We start from the raw sequence: 16,927 nt of genomic DNA, 5'->3' as shown, positions 1-16,927 counted from the left end.
CCATCTTTCTTTCACAGTTTTGGTCCACGAAGAAAACTAATGAACGCGGACGAACTGAAACAGCCCCCGCTGCATATTCTGCCAAAGATGATCACTCGCAGTCGCGTAGCGTTCGACAAAAGTTTGAACAGCATTACCGCTCCACTGTTGCAATGTAATAAGGTAGTAATGTAACATAATACACATATAACGAATGCTCCAGTGACGTCACACATCTGCCTACTTGAGCCCACTGCCAATGTAACGCACCGAGCAAAGCCGTCTGTGTGCGTGGCTGCTATCTTTCTCGAGACAATGACGACAAACACGAGGCCAGGAAAAACACGGCCTTATCCTGGGACGGGAACGATAGCGGATCGCTCGGCGTATCGAATGCACTGCGCGGCCTGAATCAACGGAGGGGAGCACTCCGAAGCACGCCGCCCTAGAGAACATGTGATGCCGAAAAGCCTCGGGCCTTGTGACAGCTGGCCATATAACAAGTTGCATTTGAATGGCAGCTTTGCCGAATCGATCGCGCTAACGACGAAACACAGTTCTCGCGGCAAGACGCGACAATGATCAGTGCTATGTTGTGCACAGTTGTGGCCGTTTGTGCCCTTCTCTCGGTGTCCCAGGCTGCACTAGACACGTCTTACAAGGAGTACAAGTTCCGGACAAAGGTATGTCGTTTATTTTTGGATGTTCTGAGCGCACATTCAGTGAGACGCTTCAGCTGCAACTCGCATTTCAAAATGCTGGTAAAATAAGAATGATGCAATAGCTACGCCAGTATTAGATATCCTAGAGTCACTTCAACACTGTTAGCACGTAACTTATTTACATCAAATGGCAATTAAGATCGACTGACATCATGCGGTGTCATTGGGCTTGTAACTTGCGCAGTCTCTAACTTTACCTAGCGAGAGGCAAGTGGGAGGCAAAAGGTACACTATCGCTTAGATTTTTCGGAGCAGAAAAGCATGATTCAACGAAGCTCGCAGGGTATCGGTTATTTTGGCAATTCGTAAAAAAAAAAAAGAGACAATGGCGTATTTCAGTGGTCAGGGATTTCACTGCCAGGGATTTGCTACGCCCGCTTGAATGAAAGTTAGTTATTATACCACAACGAGTGACTTGTCACTATTGTTTCATTATATTCACAGGTCTGGAAGGGCATAAATTGTTCAGTAATACACCTATGTTCTCCATGAGTGGTTTGACCTTATCTACTTCCCCCAACCCTTCTTCCTTTCTTCTTTCAGCTAGACCACTTCGCCTTTCACACCAATAAGACATTCGAAATACGCTATATGATGGCTGATCAATATTGGGACCACGACGGTGGACCAATATTTTTTTACACTGGGAATGAAAAAGAGGTGGAAACCTTCATTGTAAACACGGTGAGCAACTATTTGTTTTTGAGATATCGAAATTAGGTGAGCTGCTTCCGAACTTTGCGATTTTGGAGTTTGAAGGTTATTTTTCAGCAGCTTGGACTAGGCAGGAAAGGAAAGCCGCAACTTGAGCTTGAGAAACAGCGCTCTGTCGTGTGCTCTTTACTCGCTCGTCCTGTGTTGCGCTGTTCCTGTTTTTATTCTAGAGAAACATTCTGCCCCTGTGATCACAAGATTTCACAACGCAAAGATGCTACATTGTAACTTCAAGTACGCGCATGCACGCACGCACGCACGCACGCACGCACACACGCACACACACACACACACACACACACACACACACACACACACACACACACACACACACACACACACACACACACACACACACACACGACAGTTTTTCCGAGAAAGTGTATGCAATGTACCATACCTAACGGCACCACATTACGGACAGCAATTGCAAAATTTACAGCTTCGCATAGTTTTACAAATTGAACAATTGAAAGCAACCTAATCTACACAGTAGCACAATATCACCTTGTTCACTTATTGATTGGATGAAATCAGCTGGGCAATAATGGTCTGCAAAGTCTGCGGAAGAAGTAATAATGCAAGACGTAATTACAATAGCAAAATAATTGAAATTTGCATCTTTATGTGACCGCACTAATATATTACTGTAACTATCGGGGCAACCATCACATTTAAAAGTAAGAAGGTTCTACCTACTCCATGGACGTAGGTAACACTAATATATGACATAAAGCGATCGCTAAAGCTATTCCCGGCCAAATAAGAAATCAGTCAGCAACAGTTGGCCCGAAAAACCTTATTAAATTCTCACTGTTAGTTAAGAAGAAGCAGAAAAAGAAGCAGAAGAAGAAGGAGCAGAAGGAGAAGAAGAGTTGCTGCTGACGTGCCTAAGTGTCAAAATTATCAAAATTCTTAACAATATTTCCATTACACTTCTATAGTCCCACGCTCCACTGTTCAAATCTAGTTTCGATTTACTTCTAAGCATACGGAAAACCACCTGCTTCTTGGCCAATCCCCGATAGTGGGTATGCGCCACTGTTTAGGACACAAGACAAGACAAGAGTGTTTCACGTCAGGGACGTCCACCTCTCACACCACGGCGCCTACAGCGTCGTGGACTCCCTCGAAGGCCCAAGTCTTCGATCTTGTTGTCCCTACGGGGAATGGCCCTAAGACCGTCGTCGACGCGACCACCTCAATAGTTGGCCTTTCTGAGGTCCACTGCGTTCAGCACATGGGAGGCCTTGACTTCCAACTCACCGCCAAGAGCACGGCTTGCATGACTCTAATCGTTGACGCTGGCTGCCTTGTCATCGGTGGCGAGCGTTGTCCTGTCGTTCCCGTCGGCCCGTAGGTCACCAACGTAACCTGCCTCTTCTTGCCCTCCTTCGTTCCGAACGAAGTCCTCGTCCAGGCCCTATCACCGCACGGCAAGATTCTGTTGTCAACGCTTGTGAGCGGACGACGTGGCGTGCCCACGGGCACGGATGGAAATGAGCACCACAACCCCTGTCCCCAATTACCTGCCAGTCCCTGGTCATCGTGTGGCGTTTGATTACCGCGGCTCGCAACGCGTGTGTCGTCGGTGCGGCTCCAGCGACCAGTAGTACACTACAACTACCATGCACTACCACTACCCTGCCGAGGCAGTTGCCGCGGGAAATCGTCGCTGCGCTATGTTTACACTTCTGGAGAGGCTCTACTCTAAGCTACTGTCGTTTCTGTAAGAGGAGTTGTTCTTCCTTGGGGAAGAAGAGTTCCTTCGACAGTGGTCATGCCGTTTCCTGTCAGTAGCTGATGGACATGTATGGCTTAATTTTCGACAAGCCTGGTTCATGTAGCCAGGTCATCAGAAGTATTCATTGAATGCGCATAGGATGTAGGTACCCGTCATTTCTCTGCGTGCGTGCCCTCGTATACATGATCATTTTTTATATATACACATCTCATAGCATCACTTCACAATTATGTAAAGTGTCTGTCACATCGTCACTGTACATAACCATCGCGTACACTCTATATGATGAGCATATATGTGACAATTAGTCTATGTCTAACTGTGCGCTTTCGTTGGTCTATGTGGTTATATGTTAGTGAGTGAGGACTCAGACACAGCTTTGAAAAGGTGCCGTGCATACAATCCTTCGTACTTTGTAAACGTTATCGTCTTGGTGGAATTGTGCCGTGATTGTGACTCAGTGTTCGTATCGTCCCATGTTGAATAAAACTTATCCTAAACGCAGTAACTAGAATTTAACATTTTCATTCTGAATCGTACAACCTTTGTTCAAATCAAATCAAGTGTCGTCGAATGAGATCATTCCTGCATTTCAACAGGGTATTTTAGTTCTTCATAATACTGCATGCAACACTGAGGAGACACTAGGACAAATTAGTGACAGTTTAGTGCGACGTGACTTGTTCATTCCAGTGTGGATGTGCTCCTTGTATGACCACGCGGCTGCGCGAAAATTATCGAAAACAAGAAAGAAATTTGTGGTGACTTCGGCGCTCTTTGACCATAACTGGCCCTTGCACCATTAAAATCCATTATTCCTTCAAGAAAGAAAAACGTCAGATGACACGAACATCTTTCCTGCTACTTCCCATGTCATTACACGTTTTTTTTTTTTTTTTGCTATTAGATGTCGGCAGAATTCGACTGAACGATCTGAAGTGTTCGTTAAAAAAATTGTGCATTAAATTCAACGCCGACGTTAGGTATTCGCAGTGTAAATAATTTTATTCTACAGAAATAAAAGCAGCCGTAATTGGAATATCTGCAATTTATTACAATGTTTACGGTGTTTCATGCTGTGTAAAATGAGTTTGAGGACGCATGCTTGACAAATGTGCTTGGCTTCGAAGTTTTCATCCTCAACTTGCGTTCAGCTCTTTTCGCTTTGTGTTTTTCCATTTCATAAGTTCATTTTCTTCCCGAAATGACGCACCGGTCTAGCCGGCTGTTAAGTGGGCGCCGCGCCTTGTTATCGTGCAGGGCATCATGTGGGACTGGGCACCGGAGTTCAATGCCCTCGTAGTGTTCGCGGAGCATCGTTTTTACGGCCAGTCGCTACCGTTCGGGAACAAATCATATGAGGTAAGTTTCAGCTTTGACGTGCAATTAGGCGGTGGTATTGAGTGTCGACATCATCCAACACGCCACGTGTCTTGCATTTGACCTCGGTCATCGCTCATCTTGTCAGCACTTTTGTGAGGATTTGTGTGGATAAACCATCGCTGGGCACGTTTGCACTGCCTTTGCTTAGCGCTAAATTATAGGTGAAACAGAAGTCGCATTAGAATAAACTCTACGCAATCCCCTGCATGTGAAACATGCACGCGCGTTAGAAAGTGTGAATTTATTGAATGCTGAATAAATAAGGGGCTTATCAGAGAGTTGACGGGGGCTTCGAATTCTAAACAGCCCGAAGAACGGGGCAAACAAGAACGTAAACGCGTAAGGGCCGTCTTCAGTTTATCTTTTCGATTAAAAGGTAGAATTCTTAAATGGATGCTCACGTGCATTGCAGGGCCCTGGCACTTGATATGGAATAACACGCTAGTGTGCTGTCGAGATTCCCTTCGCCTTGTGTGCTTTTCTTCTTTTGTATTTACACTCTATGCCCAGCACGCAATAAACGTTAGTTGTAGCTGGGTCAGTGCTTCGTTGTGTTCTTGTTGGTCCCTCCCTTCGCACTGTTCGGACCTCAGTCAATGAACTCATGTATATTCCGGCTAGGCCGCTTACTTACACTCGAATTGCGCGAACAGTAGCGCGTTGTGGTAACTTTTGCATAAAATCATGTTTGACAGCCGCACGCTACCTGTTTTGCTTAGCAACAAGCTCGTACCTGACAATTCTCCCGAATGTTTTTGTAATGCTTACGAATTTGGGCTTGTTTTACGAGGTTACGAAAGTTCCGTCAGATTTTTGCGAAAAAGTATGTTCGGAGCTGAAAGAGCGAAAATTTTCACGAAAACATTCTTGGAAATCATTAGATGGTCAAAGGACAACTGAGGGATACTTGCCTCTTGCAGTTGTAATCGCACACCTTTCCAGGCCAGGTAAAAGTGGCAACATCTAAATTTCTGAAAAATTCAGTGTTCTTTCAAAAACAAGGTCTGCTTTTCAGTTTAATGCTGTTCAATGTTTGTTACGGATTGTGCGATGCGTATGAAGGTGAATCTTTGTAATAAAATGTGTACGTGTCCCAGAAAAGATATGAGCCCATGGAAAATAAAAAAATATGAAATCCAAATAGCCCCCTCCCCCTTTTCTTCATCGTGTCTGCGGGGTTTTTGGAAATTTAAGGTTAACAGGTTGGCAGGTTGGCTCCCTTAAATAATGCTCCGATAACCAAAACTAAATTCACATCTCAAAGAGAGAATGAGACACAGGGACACTCAAAAGGAACACAGTGACACAAACACAGACAGATTAAAACAGATTTCTTGGAGTCTTGAAGTTGATAAGGAGTAGTCGAACAAGGGATGTCAGAGGCTGAAGCCAACGATTTGACAGATGGCGTTTTCTTCGCCAGAGCTACACCGACGAAGGAAAGTCACCCTGCCGGAACGTTTGCTCCAGCCTGCGGCTATACGTTGTTCGACCACCCTTGGTTAGTGTGCAGTATATTTTATTCACAGAGTCCTCACAACCTTGGCTACCTCACGTCTGAACAAGCTCTAGCTGACTACGCAGACCTCATTTTGCACCTGAAGTACACCCTGCCCGGAGCCGAGAAGAGTTTCGTGGTAGCCTTCGGCGGCTCCTATGGAGGCATGCTGGCTGCCTGGTTCAGGGTGAAGTACCCGCACATTGTGAACGCGTAAGCTTCATCCGCCTACCGTATACGTTGTGATGCAAACAAGGTCGACCTATACACCATCAGCAGCGGAAAGAGATTATTAAGCTGCCTAGTGAGGTTAAGGTGCACGTTAAAGAGTCTCAAGTAGCCGAAATCAATAAGATGTTGACTTTAAGACTAGAGACACGAATACACAAGCAGACAGCTGCCACATGGTCTCATTTAAGTGGACTTACCTGTTTAAAGCATGCACTACGCAAAGTCGACTGTGCTGTCTTTGCTGTGTTTACAGAACTCACTGTTCATCTTCTGGAAGTAAATCCCCAGTATACAAATATTAAAACGAAAGTGTAATTTATCATGCCAAAGCAAACGCGGAGCTATAGTAGGCACCGTACAGTGGGTGGGTCCGGTTGGGTTTTGGCCACCTGAGGTTCTTTAACGTGCACTCAAATTTAGAAGTACCACGAGCGTTTTTGCGTTTTGCCCCTATGGGAATGCGGCTGCTATTTACAACCGGGAAGCGAACCTGAAACCTCCTATTCAGCGGCGGCACACCCTAGCCACCAAGTCATCGCGGACAGTCACAGATAAATAACAATTCAGTTGCGAAAAAGTGAAAACTAAACAAACGACCTCAGCTTAGTACGCCCTTGCGATAACTGGGCAAATTAAAGAAAAACCTAAAAATAAAGGATAGATCTGACACCATGCCGTTGTCATGCGTTGCTTTTATGTGGTTCTCGCTGCTACGTATATTCCATGCCGTTTATATGATATTGGAAAGGAGTCTCGTTGTAGGGACGGAGGCTTTTACAAGAGCTGGACGAGTGGAAGGGGTCACTTGCTGAAATTTTAGAAGCTGCCATAATAATATCCACGGCTTGAGCACAACCTGCTGCTCAAGCACGAAGCCGGTAAAGCGTATAGCTTGCAGCTGTCGCTTGCGAAGGAGCTTCAGAAATAGCCGCACAGTTCACGCTACGAAGAGTTTACTTTGCCTTATAGAAGCATAAGGCACAGTATTGAAAACCCTTTAAGGGCATCGTAAGTGCCGAAGTTAAAATGGCATCTCACGTCATCTGTACACAGTGTATGCGACACTGTCGTAGGGGCTGCACCGACGTGTAAATAAAGCGGCAGTGCTCGCCTGTCTCTGTCATTTTAGTACTCATAGTTAACGGGAACTTGTAAGAAATACGAAAAGTGCGTTCTAGAATACGTGATCAGGATCAATGATAAGAGGATCGAGAGTACGAATGGATGATTAAACAAAACGTCAATAGTGAAAATGTAGTACGCGTCTTTGAATCCTGAACGTAAAGCGCAAGAAGACGAATAAAAAACATTAGCTCATTAGATCCACCTCCATAAATTTATTATTACAAAATTTCTAAGATCATTTGTACGAACTATAAGTGATGCTACATTGCGTAAGTTGGGGTTTGTGACCATCGTTGTAACTTCTCTCTTGCTGTTCAGCCCACTGCTGTCAGTAACGTCGGAAGGCATCGAGAGCAAATAAATGAAATGGAACGTGAAGTTACTCATGCAATTAACAAAAAAAAAAAAACATTTTCATTGGCTGATTATGCCTGAAGGAGCGTCCGCCGGCTGTTTCAGGCTTAGAAAGACACGATGGATATTTCAGTGCTTATGGCGCTGCCTCACGATTTCTGTGGCACTTTCCAGGGCACTCGCCGCTAGCGCTCCCATCAACATGTCTCCGGGCCTTGTGCCATGCGGCAAGTTCAACGAGGCTGTGACGGCTGCGTACGAACGGGAATCCGAATTGTGCTCAGCCGCCATCAGAACATCGTGGACCGAGCTCCAGAAGCTGGGATACTCGGGTACGGGACCTACGTAACTATCGCTAATAAATTCATCTGCAAGTGCGCAATTATGTTCAAGAGCATTATGCACGCAGAGTTGCGATGACGCGCACGCAAGACTGCTGGCTTGAATCCAACGCAGGTCCATGATCGCTTGCGCCACTTTGTTGGTTAAGCTCACAGACTGCTCGGACATCACGTTATGAGTGATTAAGTGGTGTTGAAAATGGTGGTTGAGAATTATGCCACAAAATTTCTGCAGTGAGAACTTCTGTCCTAACTTTAGGGAATCGTATTAAGATATCTAGCAATAATAGAGTATTTGTGTTCTCATGTATTTTAGTGCAAGCAGGCATACTTTTGCGGATCTGTGTAGCGCGTTTCTTTCTGTCCGTATCCGTACTTTTCCGCTTTGTTTTCCTTTTCACGAGAAGCTGCAGCGAACCAGCCACGTCAACGTTGCATTCTCTCCAGTTGCTTCGTTTCGAGTGCATCATGATTAAACAGCACCAAATATATACTGGACAGAGGAAGAAGAAGGATGGATTGTGTATTTTTAAAATACTACCTATGCAATTCTTTCTTTGTCGCATGTGTATTTAGCGATGGCTGTTAATGTTTTGTACTTCTTATCACCTCGTAGTGAAATATTTTAAAAGAAGAAAGCTGCGTCTGCGAAGATAAGCACTTCTTTTTTGAAACGCGGGAATGTGAGACAGTGTGAGAGGCACAGTGCTCGCTATAGATGTAAGAAAGGTGCAACACGTGACAAGCCCGAGCATAAAGGTGGCGGAGCCGCTAGACCTGGGTGCCACTCTTTTAAGGAATCAATGTATCGCGAACAGGCCAAGGTACAATTGAAAAAAACACGGGAAGACGCTATTTACTATCCAAGTTGCGCAGCTGGCTAGAAGTTTGCGCAAATGTCCAGGAATATTTCCGTGATTGCCCACAGTGGCTGGCTGCGAACAGCTGAGACAGAAGTTTGGCCTCTGCCAGAGCCTGCATCCGAGCAACTACACGCTCCTCAGGGACTGGATCAAGGAGGTCTACGCCACACTGGCCCTGGTCAACTTTCCCGAGCCCTCCAATCTCGTTGGAGCCGTACCCGGTAATCCTGTCCGGGTAAGCTGTGACAGGCTCGGACTACTGCATCGGTGCCGTTGATAAGTCGAATAGCGTAACTTGCGCAGAATTTTCGCACAAGCTACAGCGAGAGTGTTACGCCCTTTACACACGAGGTGCATTCATTAAACAAGCAGTCGTAATTTACTGTGCAACAGGAACATTTTGAACATGTTTAGGTAAGATGCACTAAATCGAAAGTTTGACAGCGACTCGTCAGGTTGGGAAAATACCATTTTCGAAGGAGGTGGACAGAAGCACCGACAAAAAGCGCAGTAAAGTTAATAGCGCTTCGGCTTCCATACGAAAGGTTGTTCACAATAAGATGAGCGAAAAAAATCGCACTTTGAATACGCTGGCATTAGGAGTGTCTCAAAAGGAAAAGAAGTGTATATACAGGGTGTCCCAACTATCATGCACCAAAATATAAAAAATACGCAAATACCACTTAGCTGAACAGAACCAAGGTAATATTGTTTGCTGTCGCTTGGAGATACTGTGATTATTTTTTGCATTCCGCCTAATTACATAATTAGTCCAAGGTAATAATCAAACTTTCAAATATTATAATTAGATGAAGAGCGACAATGAGCATATTGTAGAGCAACATGAAAAACTTCAGCTTTCCATTGCTCAATACGCACTACGCAGAAGTGTTTTTCCGAGCGTGACAGTTGCCCGCGAATACACGCAAAATTGCCGTGCGTCAGGTCGCTCCAGGTACTTTGCGTATACTTGCGAACATATACTGTTCTGTAGTACGTATTGGGCAAAAGAAAGCTGTATCCGGATTTCTTCATGTTGTTCTATAATTTTCCCACTTACACTTTTAATCTAATTATAATATTTGAAATTTTGATACATTAAGCAGCACTGTAATTAGGCGGAATCCAAAAATCCTGAATATCTCCAAGCGACGGCAAAAAACAATACCTTGGTTCTGTCCAGCTACGTGGCTTGTGCATATTTTTAAATCATGGGGCATGATGGTTCGGACACCTTGTGTATATGTATATATATATATATATATATATATATATATATATATATATATATATATATAGATAATGTTGCAACTGTTTCAATAAAACTTGGTGCTGGGCTAGTTGGTGATGCATTATTTAAAACTGATGGTAGCGCTAAAAGGGACGAACACACGGTGAAAAGCGTTCCCTCGTCGTTGTGTCGTCTTTTCACCTTTTGTTCGTCTCTTTTAGCGCTACCACCAGTTTTAAAGAATTGCAACTGACTGTGGCCTAGTCTGGGCCAACATCAGTTGCACTAGGATCATGGGAGAGGCAGGACATGTGTCGAGTGAGCTACTGAACAGAACTTTGCAATGGGATGACCACGGTTTAAATCGAAAATTCCTGGCGTCAAACATATGTGACGTAATGCTAACACATTCCCGTTGCATTCACCGCAAGATCGCCCCAATTTTCTTCTTCTTTTTTGGATTAATTTGTTTCGCACAACTCTCGGTAGTCCTTCTTGATCTTGTTCCTTTCAGTTCTGTCGTCTCAACACAGCATCTCTTTTTCTTATTATTGTTTTGGTAGTTTTTTCAACCTTGTTGTTCCACTGTTTTTCGTGAACGAGGATCCTGTACGAGAACCGGAACGTCTTTAAATTTACTGCACTTTTGGGTCGCTGCTTCTGTCGTTGTATTCGGACTCTTATGATTGAACACGCATCTGTTCACTTCAATGTGTTCAAGAGTGATAGACGCCAATCGCGGCAAAGTCTGGCTCATAAAATCCTTAGCTTGAATAAACAATGGAAGGGTGTAAGATTTCAGAACGCTTCTTTGTGAAGAAACCTTAATAATCTCCTTACGTAGGTCGCATGCAAAGGCCTGGTGAAGGCTCCAGCCAACAACAAGTCGGCCTTGGTGGAAGCTGTTGCGAGGGCCGTGAACGTCCTATTCAACAGCACTGGAAAACGCAGGTGCAATGACCTGCTCATCTACCAGCGCAATCTCACAGGTTACAATTTCCAGGTGAGTGGCTACTGTGCACATCATCTTCGATACTGTAACACTCCCTTTGCTCGGCGATGTTAAGAATGAAATCGAAGTGTACTTTCAATTTACTTCAATCAGAGAGACAGTGCTGTTTAATGAATGCAGGAGGGAGTTGTCTGGCGGCATGCCTAGCATGCTACTCCAGATGGGAATGATGGAAAATAAAATTACATACAGAGGACACGCCGAGCGTATGTCGCAGAAACACAGCACACGTAAAACACGCCACAACACACGACATTCAAAACAATTAAATTGTCTAGTTATGACGGGCGTCTCTAATAAGAAAGGGTAAACGTGCCTTCGTTGCGCGGGCTCCAGACGCGCAGGCGCTGTTACTCCGCGGGCCAAATCCGTGTAGCTCAAGACATGACAGCATTTGATGCATAGTCAATGCGGGCACAATGAATGTATTTTCTTATTCTAATGAGAATAGCCTTCAAGAGCAGATTAAATGGAGTATGGGGTATGTCTTTCCGTGCGTTGCACGCCAGGCATAGCGGCAGTTTTATTCGTTCAGTTTAAGTAAAAAGTATCTAGTATTTGCGACACTTAGGCGAATGTGGTGTAGCCATGCCCAATCGCACCTGTTAAGGCGCCATCGTGTGCGAAACTGGCACAATGCATCGTAAGTGCAATAGGTCCGTACTGTTGCTCTGAGTCGGTCTAGGCCGCGCGCGCCACCCACACCAATATCAAATGGAGCCCTCACACAGTTCATCTCAAAACAGACAAATGTTTATTTGGATGAGACAGACTATGCACAGTGCATACGAAATGCCAAGGAAAGGGGTGGACTAGGTTCAAGCTCGACACTGCTAAGGGTCTTTCAGCACGTGTGCCCCTGTATTTAGGCAAATATACCTCTTTCTTTTTCGTTCTTTGTTTCCATACCGAGGCCCCATCGAAGCCATTTTGTCATTATCGCATTCCATCATGTTTTCCTTTCAACAAATCAGGTAGAAACGGGAGAACCACATTATTCTTCCCAATCGCACCGTCTTGCTCTCTCCCCAGACTTGCAATGAACTGATGACGGCGACTTGCGGCAACGGTGTCACCGACATGTTCTTCCCGTACACCTGGAACGCCACTGCCGAGATGGAGCGATGCAAGCAGCGCTTCGGCATCACGCCAGATTTTTACCGTACCATCATGCTCTACGGCGGGGACAGCTTTGACACGGCTACAAACATAATCTTCAGGTGAGCACGGTCTGAGGAATGTCGAGACCAGAGATAGCGAGACAGAGAAAGCGAAAGAGAAAATCGTCAGTTTCAACCGAAGTCGAAGCATTTGGAAGCGACAGCGATGCTTAGCGTTACGGTGAAGGTGTCTGAGAACACTGGCGTGAAGATGAGCGTGCCAGTGGAGGTTCTGCACGTGTTGCACCTCGGCAGTCCGCGAGCTGAGATCGAAGGGAAAACCAACGGCGTTGGCAGCGTCCTAAGACACAGCATAAGTCGAGCTTGATGTTCGCGACGGTGTGGTGTATGAACACAGCAGCCCAGCAGTAACTCTAACGATCTGTGTGCGAACAACGCTCACACCAGCAGTGGAAGCCAGAACACCGACCTGGCACCGGTAGAGCCCGTTGAGCGGAGCGAGGTATGGTGCGCCCACTTGGCTTGGTCGGTCTGAGAGACTTCGCGCCTCTGGGGGGCGCCCTGATCGTCCACGCGAAACATGTGTCGATGCTAGCGGGACAGCCCGAAACTTTGCCACCGACAACTGCGACGGAACAAATGGACTTTGGGCGTCCGTATAATTGCTCTCGCAATTAAAGCATCAATGATAATAAGGTAGATAGGTCAGCTATAAGCACCTAATTCCTCTAGCCATCTACTCTGCGCTGGTGGAAGGGAAAGATGAAGAGACAAGAACGGGATGGATAACGATGACGACAGAGGGAAAAGGAAAAGTACATACTGGGTAGTTCTACTAGTAGCCTAGAGTCCAAGCACTGATGTTAAAAATAAAGCAAGCAATGCCAGGATGGCCTCGACACTATATTTAAAAACACTTCAATGGCTAAATAAAAAGTTTTTGACGACGGCGGTGGGTTATTGAAATTCGAGACAACCGTATGCGACACAGTCTATAGACCATGTAACTCCGGAGCATTGCTAAGGTATCTCATCAGTTGTAGCAAGACGAGCCTATTTACCGCAACATGTTCTTGCGAAACATATGTGTACATGGTAGAACGAAACAAAGATTTTGGTACTCCAAGCATGAAAAACCCAACGCAGGTTCCTCATATCCGACGTAATATCTTTATAAACACAGGCAGTGTAACGGGACATGTAACAAAAGGAGAAAACGCGGGGTCGAGTGATCAAGGTCAACATAATGAATGGGTTGGCTACCCTAGACACTGTCAAATTCCATCGTGTCCTCGAATTCCGCCATGTAAGCGTTTTGAGCCAATAAGAGAGACCATGGCAGCCCTGTGAGCCAATCAGAGCTGACGATGTGGCGATTTCGACGATGTGGCATATAGAAGTGCAGGCACAGTCGAGGACAAAAGTTAGAGGGCAAAATCTTGAGAGAAGCTGAATACTTCCCCAGCCTGGGCATGCAGCAGCCTAGAATTGTGGTTTGCATCCTTGACGGGTAAATGCGGCCGACACGGTGATTGCTACTGGCTGCAGGCAATAACTAAACGAGATCAGAGTTTACTTCGCAATTCACTCTCTCCGGAAAGTTTTGATGTCGACTGTATATTGTTCTATATATATAAAAGTAAGACATTAGAGTCCTAGCAGAAGTTGAGAACGAACCACGTGGTCAGTTGCAAGAAAAAAAAATGAAAGCACAATTAAACAAGCGTTGTAGTAGAGAAAGTATACATGTTAGCAGATGAAACATTCACTTTAGTAGCTGGTACATGTAATCAGAAAGACCCGCTGCGGCGTCTTGGCGGCTAAGGTGTTGCGCTGCTAACCACGAGGTCCACGCGATCAACTCCTGATCACGGCGGCTGCGTTTCGATGGAGGCGAAATGCAAAAACGACCGTGTCCGGTGCATTGGGGGCCTGTTAAAGACCCCCTGCTGGTCAAAATTGATGTGGAGCCTCCCACCACGGCGTGCATCATAATCAAATTGTAGTTTTGGCACGTAAAACCCCAGAGTTTATTCATTATTATAATCAGAAAGAAGTACTTTATGCCGAATACGCAAAGTGTGAGTGACTAAAGCTACATATCCACGGCGTTTACAATTGTGTGAATATACACAACGATTTATTAAAGGGAAGGTGTGCCCAGGGGCTCCGCGGCGCAGCGCCAGAGTACGAAAAGACTCAACGGCTATTAGAGTCAGCAAATAGTTGACCGGAAGAGGTGCGAACGCTCAGCTACGGTTATGCTCGAGTAAAGAATGCTGAAGGCACACCTGTAGAAGAGTACGCATTTGGGCTGATTGGTTCATTGACTGAAAAAATAAAGACACTCGGTTGTTAGTCAGCGCTGTTGTCTGTGTCCCACTTTATGTCCTGTTGTTTAGCGCTGCTTACTGCTTGTAAACACACCTTTAGTTGCCGTTACCCTCTGTAAAGCTTTTTCCAGTACCATAGTGGCGGCATTATAATAGCTGCTGCAGTCCGCGAGCTCGCGTTTTATCTTGCATAAAAGCACTGTGTGTACTATACTAAAAAACATGAAGCGCGGCAGGAAAATTTTAAAGCAGGAGACCCTATAAGCGCAATTACTCGAGAGCGCGATGTCTCGCCGCTGCGCATCTGGTCGCTAAAGGCGGCATTGACTTCGATCAAAGCATAAGAGCCGAAGCTACGTCGATGTAACACCAACTGGAGACAGCGGAAACTAAAGTATGCGTATTAGTTAGTCCTCCGTTAACGCGTTTCATTCAGTGAGAATAGTAAGCTTTCTCTTAACCTCCTCGATCTTCCTGCAGCAACGGTGAGCTCGACCCGTGGTCAGCCCTGGGCGTTCTCGAGCCCCCATCGGACGACGTGGTGGTCCTCATCATTCCGGGCGCCGCTCACCACGCGGACTTGAGGTTCGCGCGCCCAAGCGACCCGCCGGAATTGGTGCGCGCACGCCAGGTCGAGAAGGCCTACATCCGCCGGTGGATTGCCGAGGCCGACGAAGCGCCCGAACGCACTCGGAAAAAGATACTGGTGTCCCGGATAGCCGAGAAGAAGAAGCAAAAGAGGAAGACGCTGATCAAGCATCTTCTTTTCAGATTTCCAGACAACCAATGAGTACGCAGGATAAAAAAAATGCCAAATAAAGGTTGTACTTATTCAGGCGAAAGCCAGGCTCATGGTGAAGCTTGTGTCAGCAGACCTGACCGCCGGGTGTCCGCCGAAGCGTCATCACGCCATATGAAGACAGATTAAAGAATGAAAAATGATTGATAGTGACAGTTAGTGAATGATAACATTATAATAGGGGTTGGTAGAGGTGAACAATGGCTAGTAATTACTAATAATGACTGAAATGCCTTGTAATGAGTACTAATGACTATGATATAACCAACATGTCTCACGAAGGCTTGTAATGACCACAATTAATTACAAATGACTAAATATGCGTAGTAGTGAGCAGTAATGACTAAAGGAAAGAAGAGAAAGAGAAGAGGCAAGGAGAAAGAGGCGAATGATAAGTGGAGGAAGAGTAGGCTTTCGCCGTTCACCTCTTAAGAGAGATCTTAAGAGACCCTGTAATTTTTTCTTCGAACAGCGTTCGCAAACAAACGTAAATGCTTTTCGTGCGTAAAGAAACAGCGTTACACAGAGTAGACAAGGTGTAGCGTGGCTGTAGTCTGGTAGTCGCCTTCGGGTGTACTGTAGGAGAGCTTGTGTCGCTATGATGTAGCGCTGCCGTGTCGGTTGTTGGTCGCAGTAGCATTTACCAACTCTTACAGGTATCGCATAGAAATGGCCGGCTCACCCATGTGCGCTAGGTGCGAGAGGGTGGAGAGACTATCCATCTTCGCTTCTGACGCTGTTCTAGTTTCGACGAACAGGGCCAAGCCCTCCAGCATGCCCTAAACCGACTGGACGATTGGCCATGTATTCAAGCTTTTATTGCTCGGAGTTTGGCCTCACCGCTAAGCTGACCAGCAAGCTGACACGATAAACGAAAAACACACGTGGTCTGTGACGTGGCGATATGTCATAGGCGCCTAAAAACAGTAGAGTTTCCGAATGTATCTTTTGCACAAGCCGTAGACTAGGTCCGCGGCTTTAGCTTCACCTTCTGTAATTACAATTTGTCGAGATAAGTTATGTGTCCCACTTGTAACTGCGAGAGGTCGACTATTTTCGATGCTCTTTCGAGATGCCCCGAAAAAAAGCGGCACCACCGAGTGAGTTCGTATGAGTGTCCCGTACATATTTAGGTGTGATAAATTCAGCCTTATAGGTGGGCACTTTTTCTCAGACACAGGAACCCATAAGTCGATCGAGCTGTTCTATTGTCGATGTCAGTAGTGCATCCTCCTGTTATCCCTTGTACATTATATTGCATATTTACTCTAATTATTTTCAAGTTTAACTTCGAAGTAATTGTATAAAATGTTCGTCCCGGATATGAAGTCGAATGAATTCGTAGCAGTGGAAGTCGTTTAATCATATTCTTTACCATAGCTTTCGAGAAAACTGACAGTAATTCGGTCTATACTGCTGTGTCGCTAAAAAGCGAAAAAATCAACCTCGAAACGTGTTTCCAACACCGCGAGATGAC

General features: G+C 45.5%; 1 protein-coding gene across 1 annotated transcript; it reads left to right on the top strand.

The window, feature by feature from the left end:
• The first annotated feature begins 363 nt into the window (after window positions 1–363).
• On the top strand, window positions 364–15,493 carry LOC126539504 (lysosomal Pro-X carboxypeptidase-like). Its single transcript, XM_050186374.3, has 9 exons — window positions 364–662; window positions 1,245–1,385; window positions 4,420–4,521; window positions 6,072–6,253; window positions 7,925–8,082; window positions 9,020–9,189; window positions 11,030–11,188; window positions 12,230–12,417; window positions 15,132–15,493. Exons 1-9 carry the CDS (start codon window positions 558–560, stop codon window positions 15,439–15,441), a joined length of 1,515 nt encoding a protein of 504 aa, XP_050042331.1. The 5' UTR covers window positions 364–557; the 3' UTR covers window positions 15,442–15,493.
• The last annotated feature ends 1,434 nt before the right edge of the window (window positions 15,494–16,927 follow it).

This window comes from Dermacentor andersoni, chromosome 11 (genome assembly GCF_023375885.2).
Source record: "Dermacentor andersoni chromosome 11, qqDerAnde1_hic_scaffold, whole genome shotgun sequence".
In the NCBI taxonomy this organism is placed as follows: Eukaryota; Metazoa; Arthropoda; class Arachnida; order Ixodida; family Ixodidae; genus Dermacentor; species Dermacentor andersoni.
This window is presented reverse-complemented; position numbering and strand designations above follow the sequence as displayed.